The 24611-nt window shown below is 38.7% G+C and overlaps 1 protein-coding gene across 7 annotated transcripts in view; it reads left to right on the top strand.

Moving 5' to 3' along the window:
• jakmip2 (janus kinase and microtubule interacting protein 2) overlaps positions 1-11091 on the top strand; it is a 52980-nt gene extending 41889 nt beyond the window's left edge. For 6 of the 7 annotated variants that reach the window (XM_086176795.1, XM_086176800.1, XM_086176797.1 and 3 more), the window contains 11 exons: positions 196-258; positions 551-649; positions 1039-1140; positions 3998-4051; positions 4137-4202; positions 4878-4946; positions 5287-5364; positions 5548-5598; positions 6288-6440; positions 6585-6650; positions 8242-11091. In XM_086176795.1, coding sequence (XP_086032921.1) covers positions 196-258; positions 551-649; positions 1039-1140; positions 3998-4051; positions 4137-4202; positions 4878-4946; positions 5287-5364; positions 5548-5598; positions 6288-6440; positions 6585-6650; positions 8242-8505 — 1065 coding nt within the window. In that variant the 3' untranslated portion in view covers positions 8506-11091. Of the gene's footprint in view, positions 1-195; positions 259-550; positions 650-1038; positions 1141-3997; positions 4052-4136; positions 4203-4877; positions 4947-5286; positions 5365-5547; positions 5599-6287; positions 6441-6584; positions 6651-6987; positions 7066-8241 lie in introns of all 7 variants that reach the window. The other variant, XM_086176802.1, reaches the window with a different exon arrangement.
• Positions 11092-24611: the final 13520 nt, after the last annotated feature.

Raw genomic sequence — 24611 nt, 5'->3', positions numbered from 1 at the left:
TAATGATGGACAGTGTTTTCAGTGGCCTGTTGCACCACAAGTAATATAACCATAGGCATACCACAGTTTTCTGGCAATGTGTAATTTTGGAAATCAACTTCTATGTAGATTTAGCCCTTTTGTTTCCCGGACATGTTTTAGATTATCATTGAATCTCTCTTCCATATGTGTTTCTTCTGTCTCTGAATCAATCAGGATTCCAAATGGGTGGAGGAGAAACAACTCTTTCTCCGTAGGAATCAGGAACTTTTAGAGAAGGTTTGAAGAAACTTTTTTTTCCTCTAAAGAGCAACCACCGACAGTAATTCTTAAGTTGTTTGTTATTCATGTTGAAAAAAAGACAAGCAAAAAAGTTGAAATGGATTAGTTGAACGTTTGATATTTTACATACATAAAAATGTTAATGTTTTTTAATTGTTAATTGACGCAAAGACAGTTTTTCATCAGCCTTGCAATCAGTGTTTTTACATTCATCCCCATACTGTATCTACAATGGAAGTCCAAATTGTCTCTCCCTGTCTTGTTTACCCTGAGTTTGTGTGGCACACAGGTAGAAAAGATGGATTCAGAGTGCAATCGGTTGCAACAGGAGCTACAAGATTCCAAAGACCAGAATGAACTACTGGAGTTCAGGATATTGGAGTTAGAGGTCTGACCAGCATATATCAATGTTTCATTTTTGTTGTGGAAAAGCACTTAGTGGCACGCATTCGCTGCCCATCATTATAAAAAAATCAAAACTCATGTTTTTGATAAAAACAGTTATTACATTTTCATTGTGTGAGATGTTCCTTAAGGGTTTTAAATGCTATAAAAAAGGGAGGAGGGTAAGGCATAACGTGGTGGATTAGAAGAAAAAACAGTCCGTTGTGTTGTATGTTTAGAAAGAAACAGCATAATTTATGCAACTACCAGTCTTAATTGTCTTTAAGGAAGCTGTCCAAATAACACCCCTGTGTAGACCCTTATTATAAAAGGAATAAGATTAGCAGTTTTTCTTGAATACAATGAAATGCAGTATGTTTCACTTTGTTTCAGGAGCGTGAGAGGAGGTCACCCCCATTCAACCCCTTGAGGATTCACCCCTTTTCTGAGGGGGTCAGTGCACTGCAGATTTACTGTATGAAAGAAGGGGTCAAGGTATGCAAAAATAACTCCCTATGTTTTTAAACCACAGTTCTTTGGGATTTACAAAAAAACAAGTATCTATAAAGCAGAGGTCACCAACCACAGACTGGAACCAGGTCATTTAGTACAGCACAGGTAACAGGAAAACAAAGGAAAAAATTATATGTATGTATGTGTGTGTGTGTATATGCATCAATGTACAGTGGGGAAAAAAGTATTTAGTCAGCTACCAATTGTGCAAGTTCTCCCACGAGAGAGAACCAGAGAGGCCTGTAATTTTCATCATAGGTGCACTTCAACTGTGAGAGACAGAATGAGGAAAAAAACAGAAAATCACATTGTCTTGACTTTTAAAGAGTGTATTTGCAAATTATGGTGGAAAATAAGTATTTGGTAAACAACAAAAGTTCATCTCAATACTTTGTCATATACCTCTTGTTGGCAATGACAAACATTTTCTGTAAGTCTTTACAAGGTTTTCATACACTTTTGCTGGTATTTTGGCCCATTCCTCCATGCAGATCTACTTTAGAGAAGTGATGTTTTGGGGCTTTCAATGGGAAACACAGACTTTCAACTCCTTCCAAATATTGTCAATGGGGTTGATATCTGGAGACTGGCTTGACCACTCCAGGACCTTGAAATGCTTCTTGCGAAGCCACTCCTTCATTGCGTGGGCGGTGTGTTTGGGATCATCGTCATGCTGAAAGACCCAGCCACGTTTCATCTTCAATGACCTTGCTGATGGAAGGAGGTTTTCACTCAATATCTCACAATACATTGCCCCGCTCATTCTTTCCTTCACACGGATCAGTCGTCCAGAAAAACAGCCCCAAAGCATGATGTTTCCACCCCCATGCTTCACAGTAGGTATGGTGTTATTTGGATGCAACTCAGCATTCTTTCTCATCCAAACATGACAAGTTGAGTTTGTACCAAAAAGTTGTATTTTGGTTTTATCTGACCATAGGACCTTCTCCCAATCCTCTTCTGGATCATCCAAATGCTTTCTAGCAAACTTCAGACGGGCCTGGACATGTCTGGCACTGCAGGATTTTAGTCCCCGGCAGCGTAGTGTGTTACTGATGGTAGCCTGTGTTACTTTGGTTCCTGCTCTCTGCTGGTCATTCACTAGGTCCCCCCTGTGTGGTTCTGGGATATTTGCTCACTGTACATGTGATCATTTTGACCCAACAGGGTGAGATTTTGTGCGGAGCCCCCGATCGAAGGAGATTATCGCTGGTCTTGTATGTCTTCCATTTTCTGATAACTGCTGCACAGTTGATTTTTTCACACCAAGCTCCTTACCTATTGGAGATTCGGTCATCCCAGCCAGGTGCAGGTCTAGAATTTGTTTCTGGTGTCCTTTGACAAGCTCTTTGGTCTTGGCCATAGTGAAGTTTGGAGTGTGACTGAGGTTGTGGACAGGTGTCTTTTACTCTGATAACTACTTTAAACAGATACCATTAATATAGGTAATGTGTGGAGGACAGAGGAGCCTCTTAATGAAGAAGTTACAAGTCTGTGAGAGCCAGAAATCTTGCCTGTTTGTAGGTGACCAAATACTTATTTTACTAGGGAATTTACCAACTTAATCATTAAAAATGTGATTTTCTGGATTCTTAAATTCAGTCTCATAGTTGAAGTGCACCAATGATGAAATTTAAAGGCCCCTGTCATCTTTTTAAATGGGAGAACATGCACAATCGGTGGCCAACTAAATACTTTTTTACCCTACTGTATGTGTAGCAGGAAATTCCACTGTCAAGGCCTTTTCTTGAGATGTATACTGTTTGTTGTGAGACTACCCTTGGAGATTCCCTCTTGTCTTTGCATGGCCATAACTAGTGCTCTGTGCACCTAGTAAATCAGGGCTTCGTGCAAGCTTGTGATGGTAAGGGGGAGAGTTAACCCTAAACTATATTTAAGTCAATAATTGGGATGAGCTGACTCACTCTCTAACCTTTGTTTAACCACCATATATCCAACCCTGTTTAACCATCTCGCATCCACCCTTCTTTTCTTACAAGATAGCTTTGTACTCTCTCTTCTTGTGAGAATAACTCACAAATCACTCCAACAGAGTTTTGTCTCATTAAGATTTAGGTTTATTAAGAAAAGAATAATAATTTCCGCAACCATGTCTGTGTTTTTATTTGTGTGTATGTGTGTGTGTGTGTGTGTCTGTGTGTGTATATTTATATATATTATATAAAATGCACACATACACATACACACACACATATATAGTGTATTGTATTGTCATTTTCTTATCAGTGTGATATATATCTCATTTTGAAAATGTTTGAATTCTTTCCGAAATACATCCTTCTGTGTCTGTCTTGGTCATGTGACACATGAATACCCCCAAAATTAATAATAATAGTTAAGGGATGTGAGCATTATGGCAAGTTTTGAATTTTATACATTTTTTTATTTATTTCCTACTTGTCATGCATTTTGTTTTGTCATGTTTGTCATCCACATTTTGAAGCTGAAACTTGAGTGAACTTCCTGAATCCTGAAAAGGATTATTTCTCATTACTTTTCATACGATCTGTTTTCAACTTTAAACAAGAATTGTCAGTTTCCCTGAGGGCTACAGAACTTAGTGTTTCAATTAATGTTATAAGTCAAACAGGTGAAAGAAAACTAAAATCCAAAAGTAATTCTTTTTTTATATTTAGATAAGATAAGATAAACTTTATTGATCCCCATAGGGGAAATTCTTTTGTCACAGAAGCGTAACAGTTATAATGTCAAAAATAAAAATTGAATAAATAAAAATTAATATAAATCTGAATAGATGGTTTGAAGACAGAAGATATATATGTACTTCTCACAGTCTTTCCTTTTCTTTTTTCCACAGGATGTGTGTATACCCGATCTCATCAAACTTCTTGATATTCTTGGAGACAATGGAGTAAGTTGCACAGACTACATCTTCTATTCTACATCTTCTTCTCATCAGTGTCCAATTGACACCTTTTTTTCTTTTTTTTTTCTAGAACCTCAGAAACGAGGAGCAAGTGGCCATAATTCAAGCCAGCACTGTTCTGTCTCTTGCAGAAAAGGTAATTTAAGACACCTCTTCATTGTTATAATTTCATTGGGGTCTCTCTTTTGGTGACCTGCTCACATGACCTAATAGGAAGCCCAACTAGTACTTGGAGGTATTTGTACTTCCAAACCAGGTGTGCATTTTGTCCCTTTTAAGCAAGCCAGATGCAAAGACATCCATAAGACTCCATAAGTTACAAAATACTTTCTCCTTCAAACTTTGCAGCATATTTTGCAGCTCCTTTGACCTGGACTTTGCAACTCCTGCTCAACACAATACACATGGAGTATGATGGAGGATGATTTTTAAATACCATTGGATGGGATCACTACTGACTCGTTGTCATTAACAGCTCGGCCGGACTAATAAATCAATTGAGATTTAATGTTAGATATTTTAGACAGTTTGCAACTCTGGGAAAAGGTTATATTAAATCATTTATTGGTGGTGCTTTTTCATGTAGTATCAGGTGTGTAAGTAAAGGTTTTTTATATATTTGTCTTCCCTTTAAGTTGCCATGAGAATATTTTACAGTTTTGCCATATTGATTAAGTTAAATATTTTCGTATTAACGAGCTCTTGGAGATATTCATGTTTCCACCTGGACGATGACCTTCATGTCGCCATTGTGAATTATGTCACTGTGCATTGTGAACTTATTTTGTTGTTGTTGTTTGTCTCCCTCTAGTGGATTCAGCAGATTGAAGGGACAGAGGCAGCACTTCATCAGAAAATGATGGACCTTGAGATAGAGATGGTGAGCAACAATTTGTCTTGTGCAAGAAAATACAATACTTTAAGTTCGGGAAATCCACAGAAAACACCAGAAATCACCTTTTACTGTGATTTTGTTTTTCAAATTGGAATTTGAAATAATGCAAAAAAATAACAGCCACATTTAAGATTACATTAAAACATTATAGGACTACCGTCTATTTTTTCAGTCCCTTTTATTTGACAGTGTGAAGTACCTGTATTTATGGTGTAAGATGGGAATCTCGTGCTCGTTCTACAGATTTTAGCTCATAACCGCACAAACCCTGTCAGGGATTTGTAAGTATCGCATTGTTACTAATCCTGACTTTCATGTTGTCCAGGAGATGTTCTGTAAACAAAAAGGATATCTAGAGGAGGAACTGGACTACAGAAAACAGGCCCTGGACCAGGCCTATATGGTAAGTGTCATCCATACAAATATCCAGTGGCGGGCTGTGTATTTCACACCCAGGCCTTCAATAGTGCTCCATAGTGGCCCACCACTGCAAATATCCAAGTCTTGTAATTGGCAGTGAAAGTTCAAATAGTAACTTATTGATAAGATGCTAAGTAGGAAATTATTCTCTTTCTCTTTTCAACAGCAAATCCAGGAGTTGGAGGCAACGCTGTACAACGCCCTGCAGCAGGATAAGGTAATTTGATTTGTCATCCTGGTACGGTCAACTTTTTTATCACATACAAATAACGAAAAAAAGATGTTTTTGTTAACAAGCACACACATCAGGGTCACACGCATCTAAATATAATAAATATCAAGTATAAACAACTAAAGTATCAAGAAGGACAAAATCATTAGGAAACTATTCATTGGGCTGATTAAGGAGGGATTTTGGCATTACTCTCAAGATTATAAATTTGTAAGTATCGCATTGTTACTAATCCTGACTTTCATGTTGTCCAGGAGATGTTCTGTAAACAAAAAGGATATCTAGAGGAGGAGCTGGACTACAGAAAATTAATTACATCATCATACTGGCTATTAGAGAACAATTAACGTTTGAGGCAGTTTTCCTCCAGCAAAGACCAACAAAGGGCCGGATGATATTTTAAAATCGGTCAATTAATTTCAAACTTCAATATTCTATCAAACATCTGTCAAAAAAACAAAAAACAAAGATGACACGCCGCTCTACTGTCCCCATCCAGAACATTACTACTGAACATTTTTCAAATAATTTTGATATGATTTTCATTTTTTTTCTTCATTTCCAGCATTTTACTTTGACAAAACTGTACTAATTCAATTAATATGATCAACTCTACATTTTCACAACTTTCCCGCTCAACCAGATGCTTTTTTTTTTTTAACTCTGCCTCGCAGGTAATCAAGTATGGGGAGCCCCTGGATGAGCTTCAGAAGGATGAGTTGCGGACGGCAGTGGAGAAGCTCCGGAGACAGATGCTACGGAAGAGTCGGGAGTATGACTGCCAGATCCTCCAGGAGAGGATGGAGCTGCTCCATCAGGCGCACCAGGTTGGTCTCAGTAACATGTGTCAGCAGTAGATGAGTGTGTGTGTACTTAACAGAGAAGCCCTCTAATTCAAATAGCCATAGCCTCCAAGTGTGTCCATGCAACTCAGCTACATGATCCCTGCTTTATTTGTTTGGCAATTGCAGAGAATTCGAGATCTTGAAGACAAGACAGAGATCCAGAGGCGGCAGATTAAAGACCTTGAAGAAAAAGTAAGGCGGCCTTGATATCTTTAATATAAGTGTTACATTAGACCTTGACACAAAATGTAAATACACACATTGATAAAATGTCATCAGCTTGAACTTAAAGCGCCTTTTTGAATGATTAGAAGTTCAAGCCTGTTGCTTACAGACCCTCGAAAGCCTTGTATTGTAAAATAATATCTTATTAATATAAGGACTTTTAATATACATTTATATGGTCTAATTTATATCTGTGTCCTTGCTTAGCAACCCTTGTTGTTACTAACCTGCTCGATGTTAAGTGTTCCTCAGAGTATTTTCTAACTTTCTGTGTCCCTTTCACATCTCCTCTCTTTCTTCCCAGTTTTTGTTTCTGTTCTTGTTCTTTTCTCTTGCTTTTATCCTTTGGCCTTGAGGTTTTTTGGCGTGTCCCATAGCCAAGGTGAGTCCGGTAGAACTAGTGGGTATCAAACAAGCACTCTCTCCTGGATCTGGGGTGGCGAATTTCTTCTGAAATTTGTTAAGCCCGCTTGAGAAAATTCCCTGTCTGGCCTTCACTTAGCATGTCCGTCTGAAAACAGAAAGAAGTCTGAAAAATTAAAAAGTTACAAAGTCATTTTCATTTGTATTAATATAGTTAAAAATTCAGCTGTCAATTCTGCTCCAAGTATTATGTAATTTTTACTCTCAAATTGACAGATTTTTCAGTCTATTTGTTTTGTTCTTTTTTGGGTTACAAAAAAAATGTAAATAAAGTCACTCACTGGTGACATTAAAAGGGCCTTCAGAACAGACCAGAAGGAAAGAAAACTTGTTTGACCCTGGCATCCTTCATCTCCCTCCCACATATTACTCTGCTTCAGGCTGTCTGTCAATCAGCTGTCATTACTTCCCGCTGTTCAGCACCATAGCTTGTTTCACCGATGCACCTGTCAGGATCCATTTGTGCTCAGAACTCAACAAGCAGTGGTTTCATGAGTGTCATCCTGTTGTTTTATATTTTGTTGACGAGACGCTGTTTTTTCCACTAATTTTCAGTTGTTACAATTACAACTGCATCGCTTTTATTTATTTTCCTTTTGTTAATTTTTCAGGGAAAGAGTCATTTCAGTACTCTAATAGCTGTCTGTATCAGGCCAAAAAGCCTTTAAAAATATCATTGAATAAATACATGTGCTGCATTATGGATAAAATCAGAAGCTAGATTGACAAAGAAATGAAAGACTTTGTTCCCACCATCTTTCATAGTTTAATTCACTTTTACATTTTTTTTAAACTTTCATAAACACAGCACCACTCATCTAACATGATCTAAAATGTTGCTTCCTAATGTCATATACTTTCTAATTTGTCATGATCTCATGCTCATTTTCAGGTAATTTCTAGCTAATTTTCAGGTAATAACCGGAGCACTTTAGGTAATTCCATGCTGATCATCAGAAATATCTTGATGAAAGTTGATGCCTGGTTTGGAGCACAGTTTTATTTTTTGCTTTACCCTTAAAAACACCATTGTTGAAAATAATGCATTTTCTCTATTTTTAAAAACTTAGTTGATAATGGTTACTGGTTAATACCATGAACCTCTTTGATACATGTTTCTCTGTGTTTCCTCTAGGTGGTGTCTCAGCTTGAAGGTCTTGTTTGTGACTGCAGCGTTATTTATTTTCACAACAAGTCTAGGAGTGGCTGCTCACACTTTACCTACGGTGGCCACTGTCATTACAGGAAGATGCATGGTTTTAGCCATGGAAACTCACACTCACGTTCTTACCACTTAATTTGGTTTCCTTGCCTAAACGTGGGTGGGTTTCTCAGGACGCTGCCCAGGGTGATATTTTTAGAGCTTTATTGGACGTTAGCCGTATTTCCGAACAGCTGAAGACACTGCAAGAGGCTGCCAGAACATCGACGGAATTCTAGAAAATGAAAGACACTCGCAATGTGAAGACACATTCATATATTTACACTCATGCCGTTTACAGACATATACGCGTACACAAACATGTGGGAATATGCTTTGACAAATCCGAACCAAAGCTTGGGAAATGTTCTCTCTGCCATGCAGGGTATTAATCTGCCAGTCACAACCATTTAGCCACCGACTTTAACCCGCCCGAATACAGCATCTTTGTCCCTCATCTCTCCTCCTTTTTTGCGACCTCAAAGGATGTTCTTGGTGTATTAGAACCTGCCGGGGAATAGAAGGAAGGTAACTCAGGGCCCACAAGCGTGAAGGCCATACGAGGGACTGGTTTCGAAACAGACTTCAAGAAGGAGCACTTGCAATTTGGTGTCTCGCTGCTTTTCGCTACGCGAAATGGGAGGGACTTCCATAGACTGATTGGGCCCTCCAGAGGGAAGCCCCTTGGAAAACTACTGAGGACATTGCTGTGTACAGTCTCCAAATCTGAAGGTGTATGTGTGTGTGTGTGTGTGTGTGTGTGCGCGTGTGTGTGTGTGTGTGTGTGTGTGTTTGTGTTTGTGTATGTGCACGTGCGGTGGGGGGACAGAAGATGCTCAGGTTGGACACAAATGGACCCAGAGTCGGCAAAGAGAGTGCAAAAGTGAGTAATAAAGCCCCTGCATCATGCTCAGCTTGGTTATCTCCTGAAAAAACTCAAAATATCACACCTTTAATTTTTCCAAAAAATAAAAAATAAAAAAAAGCCAGCAGACCATTAAGAATTTTTTTCTTGGATTTTATTGTTTGTTTTGTTTTTTTTACAGCAACACAAATAATCTATTACAAGATCTCAAAAAGAAAAACAAAACCCTATTTTGTACTGTGATATACTGTATAAACATCTGTTGATATGTACATGTTTGTGAAATAGTTCACAATGTCCTCCCTTTTACTTCATATAGTTACACCTTAAATTCATTTATTGATCTACTTGGAGGGAAGGTATAAATTGCTCGTGTGTTGTCGAAACAGCAGAGATGGTGTTTATTTTTTGTTTAAATTATAACAGGTCCTATAAATATATAAATGGTCCTAATATGAATGTGGAATATCGCTATACCTGCCCCACTATTCCCCGACCCCCTCTCCTCTTTCCAAACCTCATTGAATCCCTCATTGAAAAAAAGAGGGTTTTCTTTGGCTGATCAGCAGGGGGCGCTGGTTTCGCCTGAGTAGTTTTCAGCTCAAGAACCTTATTTTCAAACTGCTATGTTCCGTAACAAATCATCTAAACTCCTCAGTAATTATTGTAAAGCCCTAGACTCAAACAGAAATAAATTCTGATCGGTATAGGCCATTTATATATGTGTGTGTATGTGTGTGTGTACACACACACACACACACACACACCTTTTGACTTATGGTTGGTTTGTCTTTTTTTTCTGAATTTTAACTTGAGAAATGTGACCCACGTATGACTTGGAAAAATTGTAAACTATGATCAGACGGGCGCGTTCTTCTACAGACCTTGCCTTCAAAATTTCCTGTAGTTTTTAATTTTTTTTTCCAGCAGACAACAACTCAATTAATAAAAGCATGTTTGAATAATTACACAACTTGTTAATACGAAAATGTGAAGATTATAAGATTTCAAGTTTCACGGCAGTTTGTTGTTTCAGATACCTTGCATTCAAAACTTCCCTCGTTCAGTTGTAATGCATAAAAATATGGATCAAATGTCATTATTTTGCCAAAGGGCGCCCGAACCCTCAAGAACACACCCCCCTCCAGCAATCTTCCCCTCTTTTACCTTGTAAATATTCTCCAATATTTGTTGCAAACTTCTTGTAAGCTGTGGTCGGTTAACCGAGCGATTGCAAGATTTATTGTTAGCATAGAAAAACAATCAGAACACAGAAAAAAAGCAAAACTTCATTACTTTCTAAGAAAACTGCAAGTTCACTGGCCCTTTTTACTAACGAAAATGTATTTGATACTAACAGCCCTATTTAACGACACACTGTTATTTCATACATCAACATAGAGGATAATCAGTGTTGGAGCTTCGTCCATGCCTCACTCAATTTAAACTACTATTCTTATCCAGCCCAATCCTTGCAACCTTCATGAGCTCACACACTGCTCAGTCCTGTTGGAGATTGAGCTCAGTGCCATGATGCTGTCCCTCTGGCTCCCCCTGCAGGGCAAGGGAAGCACTGCTCTCTCAAGTCATTTACATGAAATGGGTGCAACTACCCCAGTCAGATTCACTCGTTTTCAATCGCCGAGGGAAATGACAGATTACTTTTGAGCAAACTTTGCTAACTAGCAGTTGCCTTAAATGCACCTACCCCTTTTTCTGTTTGCATTCTTTTTTTTTAACTTTATTAAAGTCATATAATGTATATATTTTTTATTTTGCAGATTTTTTTTAATGTCATGAACCCCCTGTCTTCCAATGACAATTCACCCCCTCCCTACTTTTGCCTAGATGATTAAATAAACAAGAAAAAAGGAGTAATGCTGTTAAAATAAAATAAAAAAAAAACTTGTCCTTTGACAGTGATGGGTCAGTTGTCTTTTTTTACACATCATTGGTTTTTAAATATAAAGCGTGCTCACACTTTTTCGTTACTTCCATCAATACAGTTTGTCATTGCAGCATCTTTCTAAGAAGGATTGCTACTTGGACAAACCCTGAAAGTACACTTGTAGTTTATAAAATATTTCTTTTGCTGTTATTTAATAATGACATTGATGTCAGGGCCTCTCTGACCTCCAGGCTCCTGTCAGCAGCTGGTTCATGGTACTCTGCTTTGTTTAGATCAGGGAAAAAAAAAGAGGCTTTGAGCATAGCTGACGCTGGGTTGTCCAATCTGACACGCATTTCAGTCCATAATCAATAGATGGAAATGTCTATTCTATTTCAGGTCAATAAAGTTTTTTTTATTTTTTTTTTCCACAACTGCAGACAGAATTTAATGACAGTCTTGGCCTCAGTTTTTTTTTTTTTTATGACACAACAAACTATATTTATACATCTTTCAGAAACTTGGCATACAATTTCTACATTTTTTTTCCAAATTGTCTTGACTGTCCTCACCATGCCTGAGGTTAAAAAGGGTTCAAGCCAGATTTGGCACTGAAGACCAGCTCTGCTAAAGCAGAAAAAAAAAATCCCCCCCTGCTCTTCTGTTGCCAGCCATGCAGTGTTATGTTTAAAATGCTTGTCTTTCTTCTTCGATTAGATATCATTTTATGCTGAATCATAATGTACAGTATTTCTTATATGGGAACAAAAACTTAATCTCGAAAAAAGGATAGTAGACAGTTTTTATCTTTCATCCCCTGTTTTAGTTAGAGGTTGTTCTGGATGACAGACAGTGATTGAAAGCCCGTCTGAAGGGTAAGAGAATGAAATGACTGACAGTGCATCATCTGGGCCCCTTTAATTTTATTTTCATCAGCAGCAGGTCAGCAATCCGGATACAGCTGCCCAGTCTGTTCTGCTTGGTCCTTAACGCCGTCCCTCATACTGCCGTCGAACAGATAACCAGAGGAAATATAATTTGATTTCATCTAATATTTGCACAGATATTAATGAGCTACTTTCACAAAAATTCAGGATGGGCCTGACTTGCATTACTCAGTAACTTCTTTGCAGACCGGTGCCAAGTAGACAAAAATCCAAAGCCCAGACAAACACACAGACACAGACAGGCCCTTAGGTAAAGGAATAGCCCAGAACTGACAACTTGATGGCAAGAAAGCACCCAAACAAAGAAAAAAAAGAAAAGAAATAAGATGAGAGCCCCTTCTAAATATTGTCTACAACAGAAACAACAGCAAGATAAACAGAATATCTTAAATACATTTGCATAAACTTATCCATATAGGTAGTTTAAGGAAAATCAAAGATGCTGATATCACTTAACACTGGTTGGTCCAAATGTATTGCCCAATAATTAAAATGAGAGTTTGCAGCTACTTTGGAGAATTTGGAATTCAATCTCCATATTGATTGTAACTAATAAGGGACAGCATGTCATAGTATGATTGATGGATAAGAGACTTAAGTGATTACAGAATTTAGAAGAGCAGAAAGTAATATTACTTCATTAGATAAATATGCTGTGACTACTGTGACATTTTGTTTTGTTAGACAATCACACCCAACAAGGGCTGCCATTGTGAATGCATCCTGAACGCTTTGTCCTTAATTCAGCCTCATCTTTCTATCTGTTTACACATTATGCAAAATACACAAGAGCGTTCTTCTGTCAATTTCATGATTGTCTTTACTAGAATTCCACTGCGACTGACTACGAGTTACATGACCATGTGATTTTTCATATTTTTACAGATAATGTAGACTTCAGATACGATTTGCGATTGGTTGTTTCTGACATTTTAAATGTGTCTTCTTTTTGCAATAAAGGTGAGGACCAAAACAAAAACCTGCTTCCCCTGTTGCCCCCACCATCGACCCACTTACCCACTTTTTAAAGGTCTCCCTTGCCGCAAGGTATTTTGTGCCAAAACCGCAACGACCACTGGGCATGAATTTGCCAATCCCTTGTCTTATCTGCCACCATTCCATCATGCCGGAATGATCATGCACTTAAAGCAAGTGGCGCATTAGTGCTGCTGTCTTTTCAGAGACGTGCCTTTTACTTCTGGCCTAGTGTGCATTTGTTTTAGCTCTGCTGCTATAGCTTTAAAACCCCTATTAAATGAAAGCAACATGCTGCCTCATGAAGTACATGTCTCAATGCTTGCTACAGGGTAATGTATTTAATATTCATTACAGTTGTACTGTAATATCAATTTTATCATTAGCTGATTACCTCATGTCAATGGCAATAACTTGTGTGATAGATCACATCAGTTTTTTTTTAACTGATCCAAATTTTACTTTTTTGAAAATGTTATTTCCCTTTGAGAGTAAAGCAATCACCTGAACTCCGCAGTAATGATCGTAAAGCCCTAAACTGAAACAGAAATAAATTCTGATCGGTATAGGCCATTTACATATATGTGTATGTGTATGTGTGTGTATGCACACACACACACACACACACACACACACACACACACACACATCTTTTGATTTATGGTTGGTTTGTGTTTTTTTTATGAATTTTAACATGAGAAATGTGACCTACGTATGACTCCGAAAAATTGTAAACTATGATCAGAAGGGCGCGTTCTTCTACAAACCTAGTCTTTAAAATTTCCTGTAGTTTTTAATTTTTTTTCCAGCAGAAAACAACTCAATTAATAAAAGCATGTTTGAATAATTACACAACTTGTTAATCCAAAATGTGCAGGTTATTAGATTGTTTAAGTTTCACTGCAGTTTGTTGTTTGAAAATAGGTCATGCTTCAAAATGAATCCAACACCTGATTTGGGTTTGCTGATGTCGCTACAAGCCGGACAGTGATAAGTGATTACTTCCTCCAAGCCAAATGTGTCCCGACCACATTAAAACACGTGACAATAACAAGACTGTGTAATCTGCTCCAGCCTCTGAGGTTTGTCCCTGTTCACTCACAACATATAACATTCAAATAGCTGGGACAGGTTTTGTGTCAGCATTTCAAATTTTTATGGCTTCCAACAACAAAAAGCTGTCACGGATTGGAATCTTGTTTTCTCACCTTTGCGTTGCTTTGTGATTTGCTTGCAGAAATCTAAGAATGAACGCAGAACTGACAGGAAAGCAGACTGATGGGGGACACTTACGCCTACCCACAAGAGAAGTAAATAAGTGCAACATTGGACTGGAGTTTATTGGCATTTCCTTAAAATGTGATGCTTTAATCAAAATCATGTCAGGCTGGTGTGCTTAGTGTGGAAATGGAGTTACATATTGCATTTCAGCCAAAGTCACTTGGTATAATCTTTTTTTAAACCTTCCTTTCATCAAATAATGCTTGAACATTGCACATTTCGTGTATATTACCAAATGGTTTAAATACTATTGTGTGGAAAAAATCAGACTAAGCGTTATGAAGCATTTGGAGCTGCAGCCTGTCGATTTCAACTGCATACAGCACAGGCATCCACATGCTGTCTCACCTACAGGCAATGATGTTTTTGCTTTCGCTTAACACTCAACATGTTTTTGTTTTGCTGTGCGAAGCCCGAGAACCCAGAGAAACACACACCAGACAATGGGAAAGCATACAAACACACTGAAAGGCCCCACTCTACATTTCTCTGGACTTCCTTGTGAGCCATGGTTTGGGATGTTCATCCTCTTTTGGACTATGAAGAATTTGTTGTTCTGTCTATCTATCTATTAACACACACACACACACACACACACAGGCCCCACACCGTCGGATTGCTAAAGCAGCAGAGTATTATTTCTTAATCCAGCTCATGATAATCTTCTCTTCCACTTTTCACCTAGCAGCAGCATCAAGTCAACCTTCAAACACGTCTTCATGTTTCAGCTCTTAACGTTCTTCACTTAAATCATGAGTAAAGATTTTTATTTTGAATCGTCGGACTGGGGGTTACACAGAGGTAGGGGTGTGCAGGGTAAGTATGTTGATGATTATTAACTGATTAACTCATCCCAATGTTCGATACCTTCTTTATGACAGGGCCGAGATATAATGATGACTAAAATATGACTACAAAATTATTCAGCAAAATTCAGCATGAGTTTCGTTTATGTTCCTCAGTTGATTTTTATTTGTTTGATTATTGTTTTCTTTTTGGGGATTTTTCTCATGTTTATAATCATCAATATTTTTTCTATCTCACACATAGACTGGAATCATATGGTCGTGGTCAGACTCCAGTTAAACAGCTAATGACTCAGAACTCGACAAAATAATCAAAGACTTGTAACTTTTTACTCTTAACCTCTGTGACCCTGGGGTAACCTAAACCTGACCTCCGCCGTGCTTTGAGCCATGCTGATTTGGTTTGAGGGGATGTTACATAAATGCTGTTTGCTGAGCTAACACATGCTCCATTTGCTGACCTCTCCGCTGAGCTGTCTGTGTCTGTTTGACACCCACCGTTTTTCCCGCTCCTGCTTACCGAAGCACCGCAGGTTGAGGCATGAACTTTGGGAAAATTTAATTTTCAAGCATTTTCTAGTTTAGGTGTAGGTATTAAAAGTGTGTGGTGGTGCTGAACGGACAGCTCCCCCCTCTCTTTGAAATCCAACCATTGATGCTTCCTGCTGAACCCCTTCTTATGGCCTCATCCTTGTTTGTTCGCTTTTGAAGCAAGCCTCTGATTTTTTGAGAATAAATTTTATAGTGTGAGAAGACTTTACTTCTGTGTGGCACGGTGGCACAGTGGCTAGCGCTTCTCCTTCACAATATGTGGTGCTCTGGTATCATTCCAGCAGGTTGCATACAGTATCTGTTTGGAGTTTGCGGGTTCTTTCCATGTGAATGTTTTCTGGTGTTCCTCCCACAGCCCAAAATGCAGTAGGTCAATCGGAGACCCTAAATTGGCCAAATGTGCAAATCAGAGAGTGAATGGTTGTTTGTCTCCAAATGACACGACAATAAGAAAATAAATTACCTTCGTTTCGATGTCATGTGTGGATGAGAGAATGAATATTTCTCTCTCTGTATGAAGTGTGAACAAGTGAGTGAATGGTTGTGTGTCTATATATCATGGGAATTACAGAGTGAGTGCTTTCAGTCCCTTAATGACATGCGAATGAGAGAGTGAATGTTTTTTTTGTCTCTATGACATTTAAATGAGAGTGAATGGTTGTATGTCCCTTAATGATGTTTGAATTCAAAAGGGAATGTTTTTTCGTCTCTGTCTAATGTATGAATGAGACTGAATGTTTTTGTGTCTATATCTTTTTCTTCTTTTACTTTCGGCTTTTCCTCTCAGGGGTCACCAAAGCAAAACAACCTTCTGCATTTCACCCCTATTCTATTAGTCTTCTTCTCTCACATCAACTTATTTTCATTTCACATCCATTAATCTTCTCTTCTATCTTCCTCTAGACCTCCTGCCTGGGAGTTCCGACCCCAGCATCCATCTACCAATATTTTCACTATCCCTCGTCCGTACATGACCAAACAATCTCAGTCTGGCTCCTCTGACCTTCTCTCCAAAGTATCTAACATGCACTGTCCCTCTGATGAACTCATTCCTGATCCTATCCACCCTCATTATTCCCAAAGAGCACCACAACAATTTAATCTCTGTTACCTCCAGCTCTGCTTCCTGTCTTATCTTCAGTGCCACTGTCTCAAAACCATACGGCATCACTGGTCTCACAACTGTCTTGTACGCCTTTCCTGTCATTCTGGCTGATACTCTTCTATTGCATAGTATTTTTGATATGTTTCTCCAATCCTTCAAACCAGCTTGACCCTGTGTCTTCACCTCTTTTCCACACTCTCCATGGCAGTGGACTGTTGACCCTAAGTACTTGAAATCCTCCACCTTCTTTATCTCTGCTCACCGTGGCCTCATTGTGCCACTTTGGTCCCTCTCATTCACACATATATATTCTGGCTTTCTGTGAATAACCTTCATTCCTCTCCTTTCCAGCGCATACCTCCACCTCTCAAGATTTTCCTCCACCTGTTCTCTGCTCTCACTATAGATCACAATGTCATCTGCAAACATCATGGTCCATGGAGATTCCTGTCTAGCCTCTTCACTCAGCCTGGCCATCATTACTGCAAACAAGAAGGGGCTCAGAGCTGATCCTGATGTAGTCCCACCTCCACCTTGACCTTCTCGGTCACACCTATAGCACACCTCACCACTGTCTCACATCCTGCATACATGTCCTGCACCAGTTTAACACACTTCTCTGTCACTCCAGACTTGCCCATACAACACCATGGTTCATCTCCCTGCTATATGCTTTTTCTAGGTCTACAAAGTCACAATGCAACACCCTCTCCTCTGTCCTTCTCTGTCCTTCTCTTTCAGCATTCTTAACGCAAATACTGCATCTATCATACTCTTTCTAGGCATGAAACAATATCGTGCCTACAAAGGCTGCTCTCAAGTTTCCACTACTCTTTCCCAGAACTTCATTGTATGGCTCACCAACTTTATCCTCTCTATAGTTGTCGCAATTCTGCACATCCCCCTCATTCTTAAAAATGGGCACCATTACACTTCGTCTCCATTCTTCAGGCATCATCTTACTCTCGAAGACCCTGTCGAATAATCTAGTCAGAAACTCTACCCTACCTCTCCTAGACACTTCCACACCTCCACAGGTATATTATCAGGACCCACTGCCTTTCCACTCTTCATCCTCTTCAATGCCTTCCTCACTTCACTTTTTCTAATCTCTGTTACTTTGTGGTTCACAATAGTCACCTCTTTTATCCTACCTTCTCTTTCATTTTCCTCTTTCATCAGCTCTTCAAAGTACTCAATCTTTCAATCTTCCCATCATTCTTCTAGCATCTGTCAATACCCTTCCCTTATCCTTAATCACCCAAACTTGCTGTATTTCCTTTCTACCTCCATCTCTCTGTTTTGCCAACCTGTATAAATCATTCTTTCCCTCCTTACTGTCCAACCGAGCATACAAGTCACATGCCCTTTGTTTGGCCTTTACTACATCTACCTTTGCCTTGAAATGCATCTCCCTGTACTCCTGTAATTCTCACCAGTCAGTGTCCCACTTCTTCTTTGCTGACCTCTTTCTCTGTATATACTCCAGCACTTCCTCATTCCACCATCAAGTCTCTTTATCTATTTTTCTTCCCGACAACATGCCAAGTACTCTCCTACCTGTCTCCCTGATCACATTAGTTGCAGTTGTTCAGTCATCTGGAAGCTCTCCCTGACCACCCAGAGCCTTTCCAAACTCCTCCTTGAAAACCATACAACACTCCTCCCTTTTCAGCTTCCACCACTTCATCATCTGCGCTGCCTTTGTCCTCTTTTATCTTCCTTGTCACCGGAGTCATTCAACAAACCACTATCCTATGCTGTCTGGCTACACTCTCACCTACCACTACTTTGCAGTCACTGATCTCTTTCAGATTAAATTGTCTATACAAGATGTAGTCTACCTGCCCTAGCTGCATGTTCTTACCTTCACTCTTATGAGTTACATGATGTTCCAGCCTTTTCTGGAAAAAAAAAAGTATTCACTACAGTCTTTTCTATCCTTATTGCAAAATCTACTACCATCTTTCCCTCTGTGTTCCTATCGTGGATACTAATCCTGCACATCACTTCCTCATCACTTCTATTGCCTGCACCAACAATTGCATTGAAATCTGCACCAATTACTGCTCTGTCACCTACAGGGATAATCTGCATCACCTCATCTAACTCACTCCAAAAAAATTTCCTTCTCCTCTAACTCAAATCCCACCTGTGGGGTATGGCCACTAACAATACTAAGTATTACACCTTCAGTTTCAGACTCATAAGTCTATCTGACACTCTTTTCACCTCCAGAACATTCCTAACAAACTCCTCCTTCAGGATAACTCCTACTCCATTCTTCATCCTGTCAGTTTCATGATAGTGCAACTTGAAACCTGCTTCTAAGTTTCTACAGTTGCTTTCTTTCCCCCTACTCTCCCAAATACACAGTATTATCTACCTTCCTTCTTCGCATTATGTCAACCATCTGTCTAGCTTTTCCTGTCACTGTCCCCATCTCTACAGGGCTGTCTCAGAAAATTAGAATATTGTGATAAAATTCTTTATCTTCTGTAATGCAATTACAAAAACAAAAATGTCATACATTCTGCATTCATTACAAATCAACTGAAATATTGCAAGCCTTTTATTATTTTAATATTGTTGATTATGGCTTACATCTTAAGAATACTCAAAAATCCTATCTCAAAATATTAGAATATCATGAAAAAGTAATTTTTGTTTTTTTAATTGCGTTACAGAAGGTAAAGAAATTTATCACAATATTCTAATTTTCGGAGACAGTCCTGTATATGTGAGTTAGAGAGTGGTTTTTGTCCCTATTCGACATATAAATGAGACGGTAATTGTTTTTTTGTTTTTTTTTTAACATCCACTGTAAATGTCAGTGAATGTTGTATGTCTCTATGCGACATGTGAATTAGAGTGCATGGTTTTTGTCCTACTATGATGTGGGTTTGAGAAAATGAATGTTTTTCATTTCTATCCAGCATTAGAGTCGGAGAGTGAATGCTTTTGTCTCTATATGATGTGCGAATAAGAGAGTAAATGGTAGGATATCTATGACTTTTGAATGACAGAGTTAAAGTGGTTTTTTTTTATCTCAATATGACATGTGAATAAGTGGTTGTACGTCTATATGTGGTCCTGTGAAAGCCTGTTGACAGATATCAAATGACAGCTGGTAGAAGCTCCAGCATCCCTGCAACCCTGAATGCAGGATTAAATTCATAGATAGTGAATTCATTGATAATGAAATAATGAATAAATACCATGTCCATATCTTAAGTATGTAGTTGGAATTGTGGCAGAAAGTAGAAAAATAACCTCTGGTGCGAAGGGTTTAGGGACATCAAGCACTCCAGTGTGAGCCTACCTCTCCATACACACGCACACACACACACGCACACGCAGCGTACAGCGCCACTTCCAGTTGCACCGTCCTCTTCGGTCACTCCTGCAGGGCTTCCACCATGGCAGAGCGCAGGGGAAACCAGGACGTGGCACCGGACACCTTCCCGGTTTACCTCGCCCGACCCGGTACCGCCGACCAGGTTCCCCGGCAGAAATACGGCGGAGTGTTTTGCAGCGTTCAGGACGCGTTCGAGAACAAAACTCTAGACTTCGATGCGCTGAGCATCGGGCAAAGGGGTTCCCGCACTCCGAAGACCGTCGCACGGAACACCGGTCGCGAGGCGGGGAGCCCGGTGAGTGGCGAGGACTCCCCCGGTCCGCGAAGCCCCGCGGCCGGGCGGGGAAGAGGGAGAGATGCGCTGGGGGTGGAGAGGAGCGGCGGGGGAGGTAGAGAGGAAAAGGTGAGCGGCCTGTAACTTTTGAAAACAGCGACAGTCTTCTTTGCAGCATGTGACCATGACGGCTGGGTTTTTCTCCACCGTCTGGACTCTTTTCCAATTACATTGAGTTTTGCGGTTGTTTGGCTCTCCTTTTATTTAAGGAAGCAGCACGTTGTTTATCAATAGAGATGAATTAAATGTGTTCTAAGACTCGATTTTTGCCGAAACTGAAACAACCAACAAACACAAAACAGAAAAAGCTAATGAAAAACCTAAAATATCTATCTATCTATCTATCTATCTATCTATCTATCTATCTATCTATCTATCTATCTATCTATCTATCTATCTATCTATCTATCTATCTATCTGTCTGTCTATCTATCTATCTATCTATCTATCTATCTATCTATCTGTCTATCTATCTATCTATCTATCTATCTATCTATCTATCTATCTATCTATCTGTCTATCTGTCTGTCTGTCTGTCTGTCTGTCTGTCTGTCTGTCTGTCTGTCTGTCTGTCTATTTAGATAGATATATTTGTATTTATGTACGTATGTATGTATAACTTTGATGCACAGCACCATAGATACACATTTCCAGCATATATTGTACATACAAAATGGAAATGTGTCTCTATGGTTACATATATAGATATATATGTATAAATGTATATGTATATGTGTGTGTGTGTGTGTGTGTATATATATATATATATATATATATATATATATATATATATAGTGCTGTGTGAGAAGGAAGGATTGCCCAGACAAAGGCAAGTATATATAAAATTTTATTATATACGAGACAATTTTATGTAAATATATGTAAGATTTATACATTCAGGACTGTCTCAGAAAATTTGAATATTGTGATAAAGTTCTTTATCTTCTGTAATGCAATTACAAAAACAAAATGCCATACAATCTGGATTCATTACAAATCAACTGAAATATTGCAAGCCTTTTATTATTTTAATATTGTTGATTATGGCTTACATCTTAAGAATACTCAAAAATCCTATCTCAAAATATTAGAATATCATGAAAAAGTAATTTTTGTTTTTTTAATTGCGTTACAGAAGGTAAAGAAATTTATCACAATATTCTAATTTTCTGAGACAGTCCTGTATATATATAAGTTTGATATTTTTTTGTTGCTGTTTTCTGTTACAAGAAAACGATTGATGATATTTGAGAGTGTGTCAAAGTCAATCTTGTGACTTCATTGACAACCACTGTGTAATGGGATGAAGCACACCGAAAAATAATTAACAAGTGATTTTCTATTTATCCTCATTTATCAAAAATACCCACAATTCTAAAACCAACAAAAACAAACACAATGTGTTTGGTCAGGATATCATTGAATGCATAAATTGAATGAATTGATGAGAAGTTGCTAGAATGGTGGTTGCTAAGGTGATGAGGATGGTTGTTGTTGTTGAAAATAACTGTTCGATATCATATTGAAACACATGTTTCTTGGTTGCATTTTTTTGTATGTTTATTATCAAGAACCAACATGATGGCTACATTGCACCCACCTTGGATTACTGAGTCTGTTTGAAATATAAAATTTTATTACTGATTCAATTCTGAATTTTTTCAATTTATGTGTTATACAACATTAATCCCTTGTGGGAAATTCCTCTCTGCATTCCTCTCCACCCATTATGGATGAACAATGAGCAGTTGGCAGCCATTTAGCAGGGGACAGTTAGGGGTTCAGTGTCTTGCTCAACAACACTTTGACACACGAAGAGGAGCCGGGAATCGAACCAGGAACGTTTGGTTCAAGTATGATCGCTACCCCCTGCACCATGCCATCCCTGATGGGGTTTATGTGGATATTTGTGTTGTCCACATAATCACGAGGGTTTTTTTTGTTTTTTTTTTCAGTTTCCTCGCTCGCCCCACCCCCCAAGTATACATAATGAGTGAATGAATGAATGAATGGATAAAATGAACATGTTTTGGAGGGATATGTTATTTCACGTACATTTAACTTCTTTAAAGCACCATCGGATTAAACAACATATAATGAGTTTAAGTGATTGCGCCTTCTTAGGTAATATATGTCTGGAAGATCCCTGTAAATATTCAGTCACAGGCAAACGACACAGCATAGGCGGTATGTATTGATAAAGGAAAGCAAAATAAATATGAGCATTTGCACTGTTTTAACAGAACAAGGCATACAATCAGTCTGCATCACATAGGTGTCCGTATTTATCAACTTATCAAAGACAGTTTGTGAATATTTAAGGGGGTTGGAATATAATCCAATATTTCTTGATGGCAGCCACCACTGAAACATTTTGGAAGTGTTTTAATCTGAAGCATTGTCTTTCTTAATCTTTTGATAACATAATATGTATTTGGGCTTTAATATTCAGACCACAGAATTTGTATGATTTGATAATACTTAAACCTTTTTGTGTGGCCATATGATAGATCTGCTCATTAATGTTTCACATGAGCAGACTGAAACTGATGGTAAAATCAAGTACTATCAACTCATGGATTTCTTTTGTGTTTGCATGTATTTGGTTGTAATTCAGTAAAGACACAATAGCAAGTATACTGCTGAAAAACCTTACAACAAATTCAATTCAATACATACATGCATCAGACCCTAAATTCATGTTTTGATGGCTTGTTGATTAAGTAATTAGGTTTCATATTTAGACAATAAACATAAGTCTGTGTCTGGTACCAGACACAGTGTGACTGAATGCAAACAAAGAGCAAATCAAGAATTGTAGTATGATTAGTTCTCATAGTGAAAAAAACATTTAATATATTTAATAGTAAATAAAAAAATATCCAGCTGTCGGGAATTTTAGATGCAATATATAGTCAGGTTTATAAGCTTCATCACGTTGCTGTCTACATAGGCCTATAATAATTTCCATCCCGAAATCTAAATGTAACCTTTTCTAAGTATGTAAATGGCATCAGCATGGAAATCCCATTTGGCCTCTCAGGGGATCCGCAGTACTGCAGTGATTCAGCAGAAATGAGCAGACAGTGGGCTGTGGGGTGTCTGGGGACATCACGTTGATAACAGAGACACGCTCACTTCCAATTCCGAGTCCATTCTGGATACCGACCAGGTTTTTGGAAAATCTTTTTCATGCAAATGAATAAGAAGTGGAGAAGATGCCTGTTTTTTAAGTCTGCCAACCTTTTGTTCCTTTGCCAACCCATCGTTTTAGAGATAAATCGGTATCCCCCTTGGTCAACGTGGACACATGTAGTTGTTCATTACACTAGTTAACAGGATAACAGGTTTAATTGTTTCTCTCATATCCCGCCAGATGTCTGGAGGAGCTGGTTTGGGAAAGACCCCTTGTAATGTCATTCATTAGGGTCACAGTTTTACCAGTAGGTGACCTTGATACAATAATTGCGATGTCCATTCATAAAACGTAAACGCCAAAATTTCTCATCGTCCGCGTTGTATGTGTTATTTGATGTCAAAAGGTTGTTTTAGTTTGAATGTGAAGACGGGGGATGTATAACAAGGCCTGGCACCCCCCAGTGTTTCTGATCTTTGCTACTTTGTTTTTAAGATATTCATTTTTCAAGAGTCTTACATGTCACTGCGCTTGATCAAATAGCATTATCGAATTGAAAGAAACCACTTCCAAGTCTGAAGATACACCCCATGACCAAAATGTGGTTATTGCAATAGGTGTCCCACATTTAACCGAGAGGACATGCGTTAAATCCAATCAGCAAGAGGCCCAAAACACTGTCGAAGAGAGATTTGCCACAGTCATTAGAGCAGATGTCACGCCATCCTGTCTCTGGCACATCTCACACATTACTGAACTTGCAGATTGGAAGTTATAGCAGAAGTTTACTTTGGCCTTTTTGAACTTTTTTGGGGCCGCCTAAATGCTAGATCTGCTGGTGCAACTCTGATGACATGAGAGATTTCTCTCTGCATCATCGATCTGTCAGGTCCTTCTATGTCCATCAGTGTCGGGTTGCTAATGCGGACTGTAGAGGCAGAAGGTCTGCAAACTTAGAGCATGCTGATGCATTTTTCAAAACCAGAGAATGCTTAGGACACGCCTGGAGAGGGCTACGGTGCTCTCTTGTTAAAATAAACAAGAAAACTTTAGAGAA

Source organism: Fistularia commersonii, chromosome 29, assembly GCF_037954325.1.
Source record: "Fistularia commersonii isolate RoL2024-O1a breed Wild chromosome 29, RoL_Fcom_v1.0, whole genome shotgun sequence".
Taxonomy (NCBI): Eukaryota; Metazoa; Chordata; class Actinopteri; order Syngnathiformes; family Fistulariidae; genus Fistularia; species Fistularia commersonii.
The sequence above is the reverse complement of the archived record's forward strand: the minus strand, read 5'-3'. Positions and strand labels throughout refer to the sequence as shown.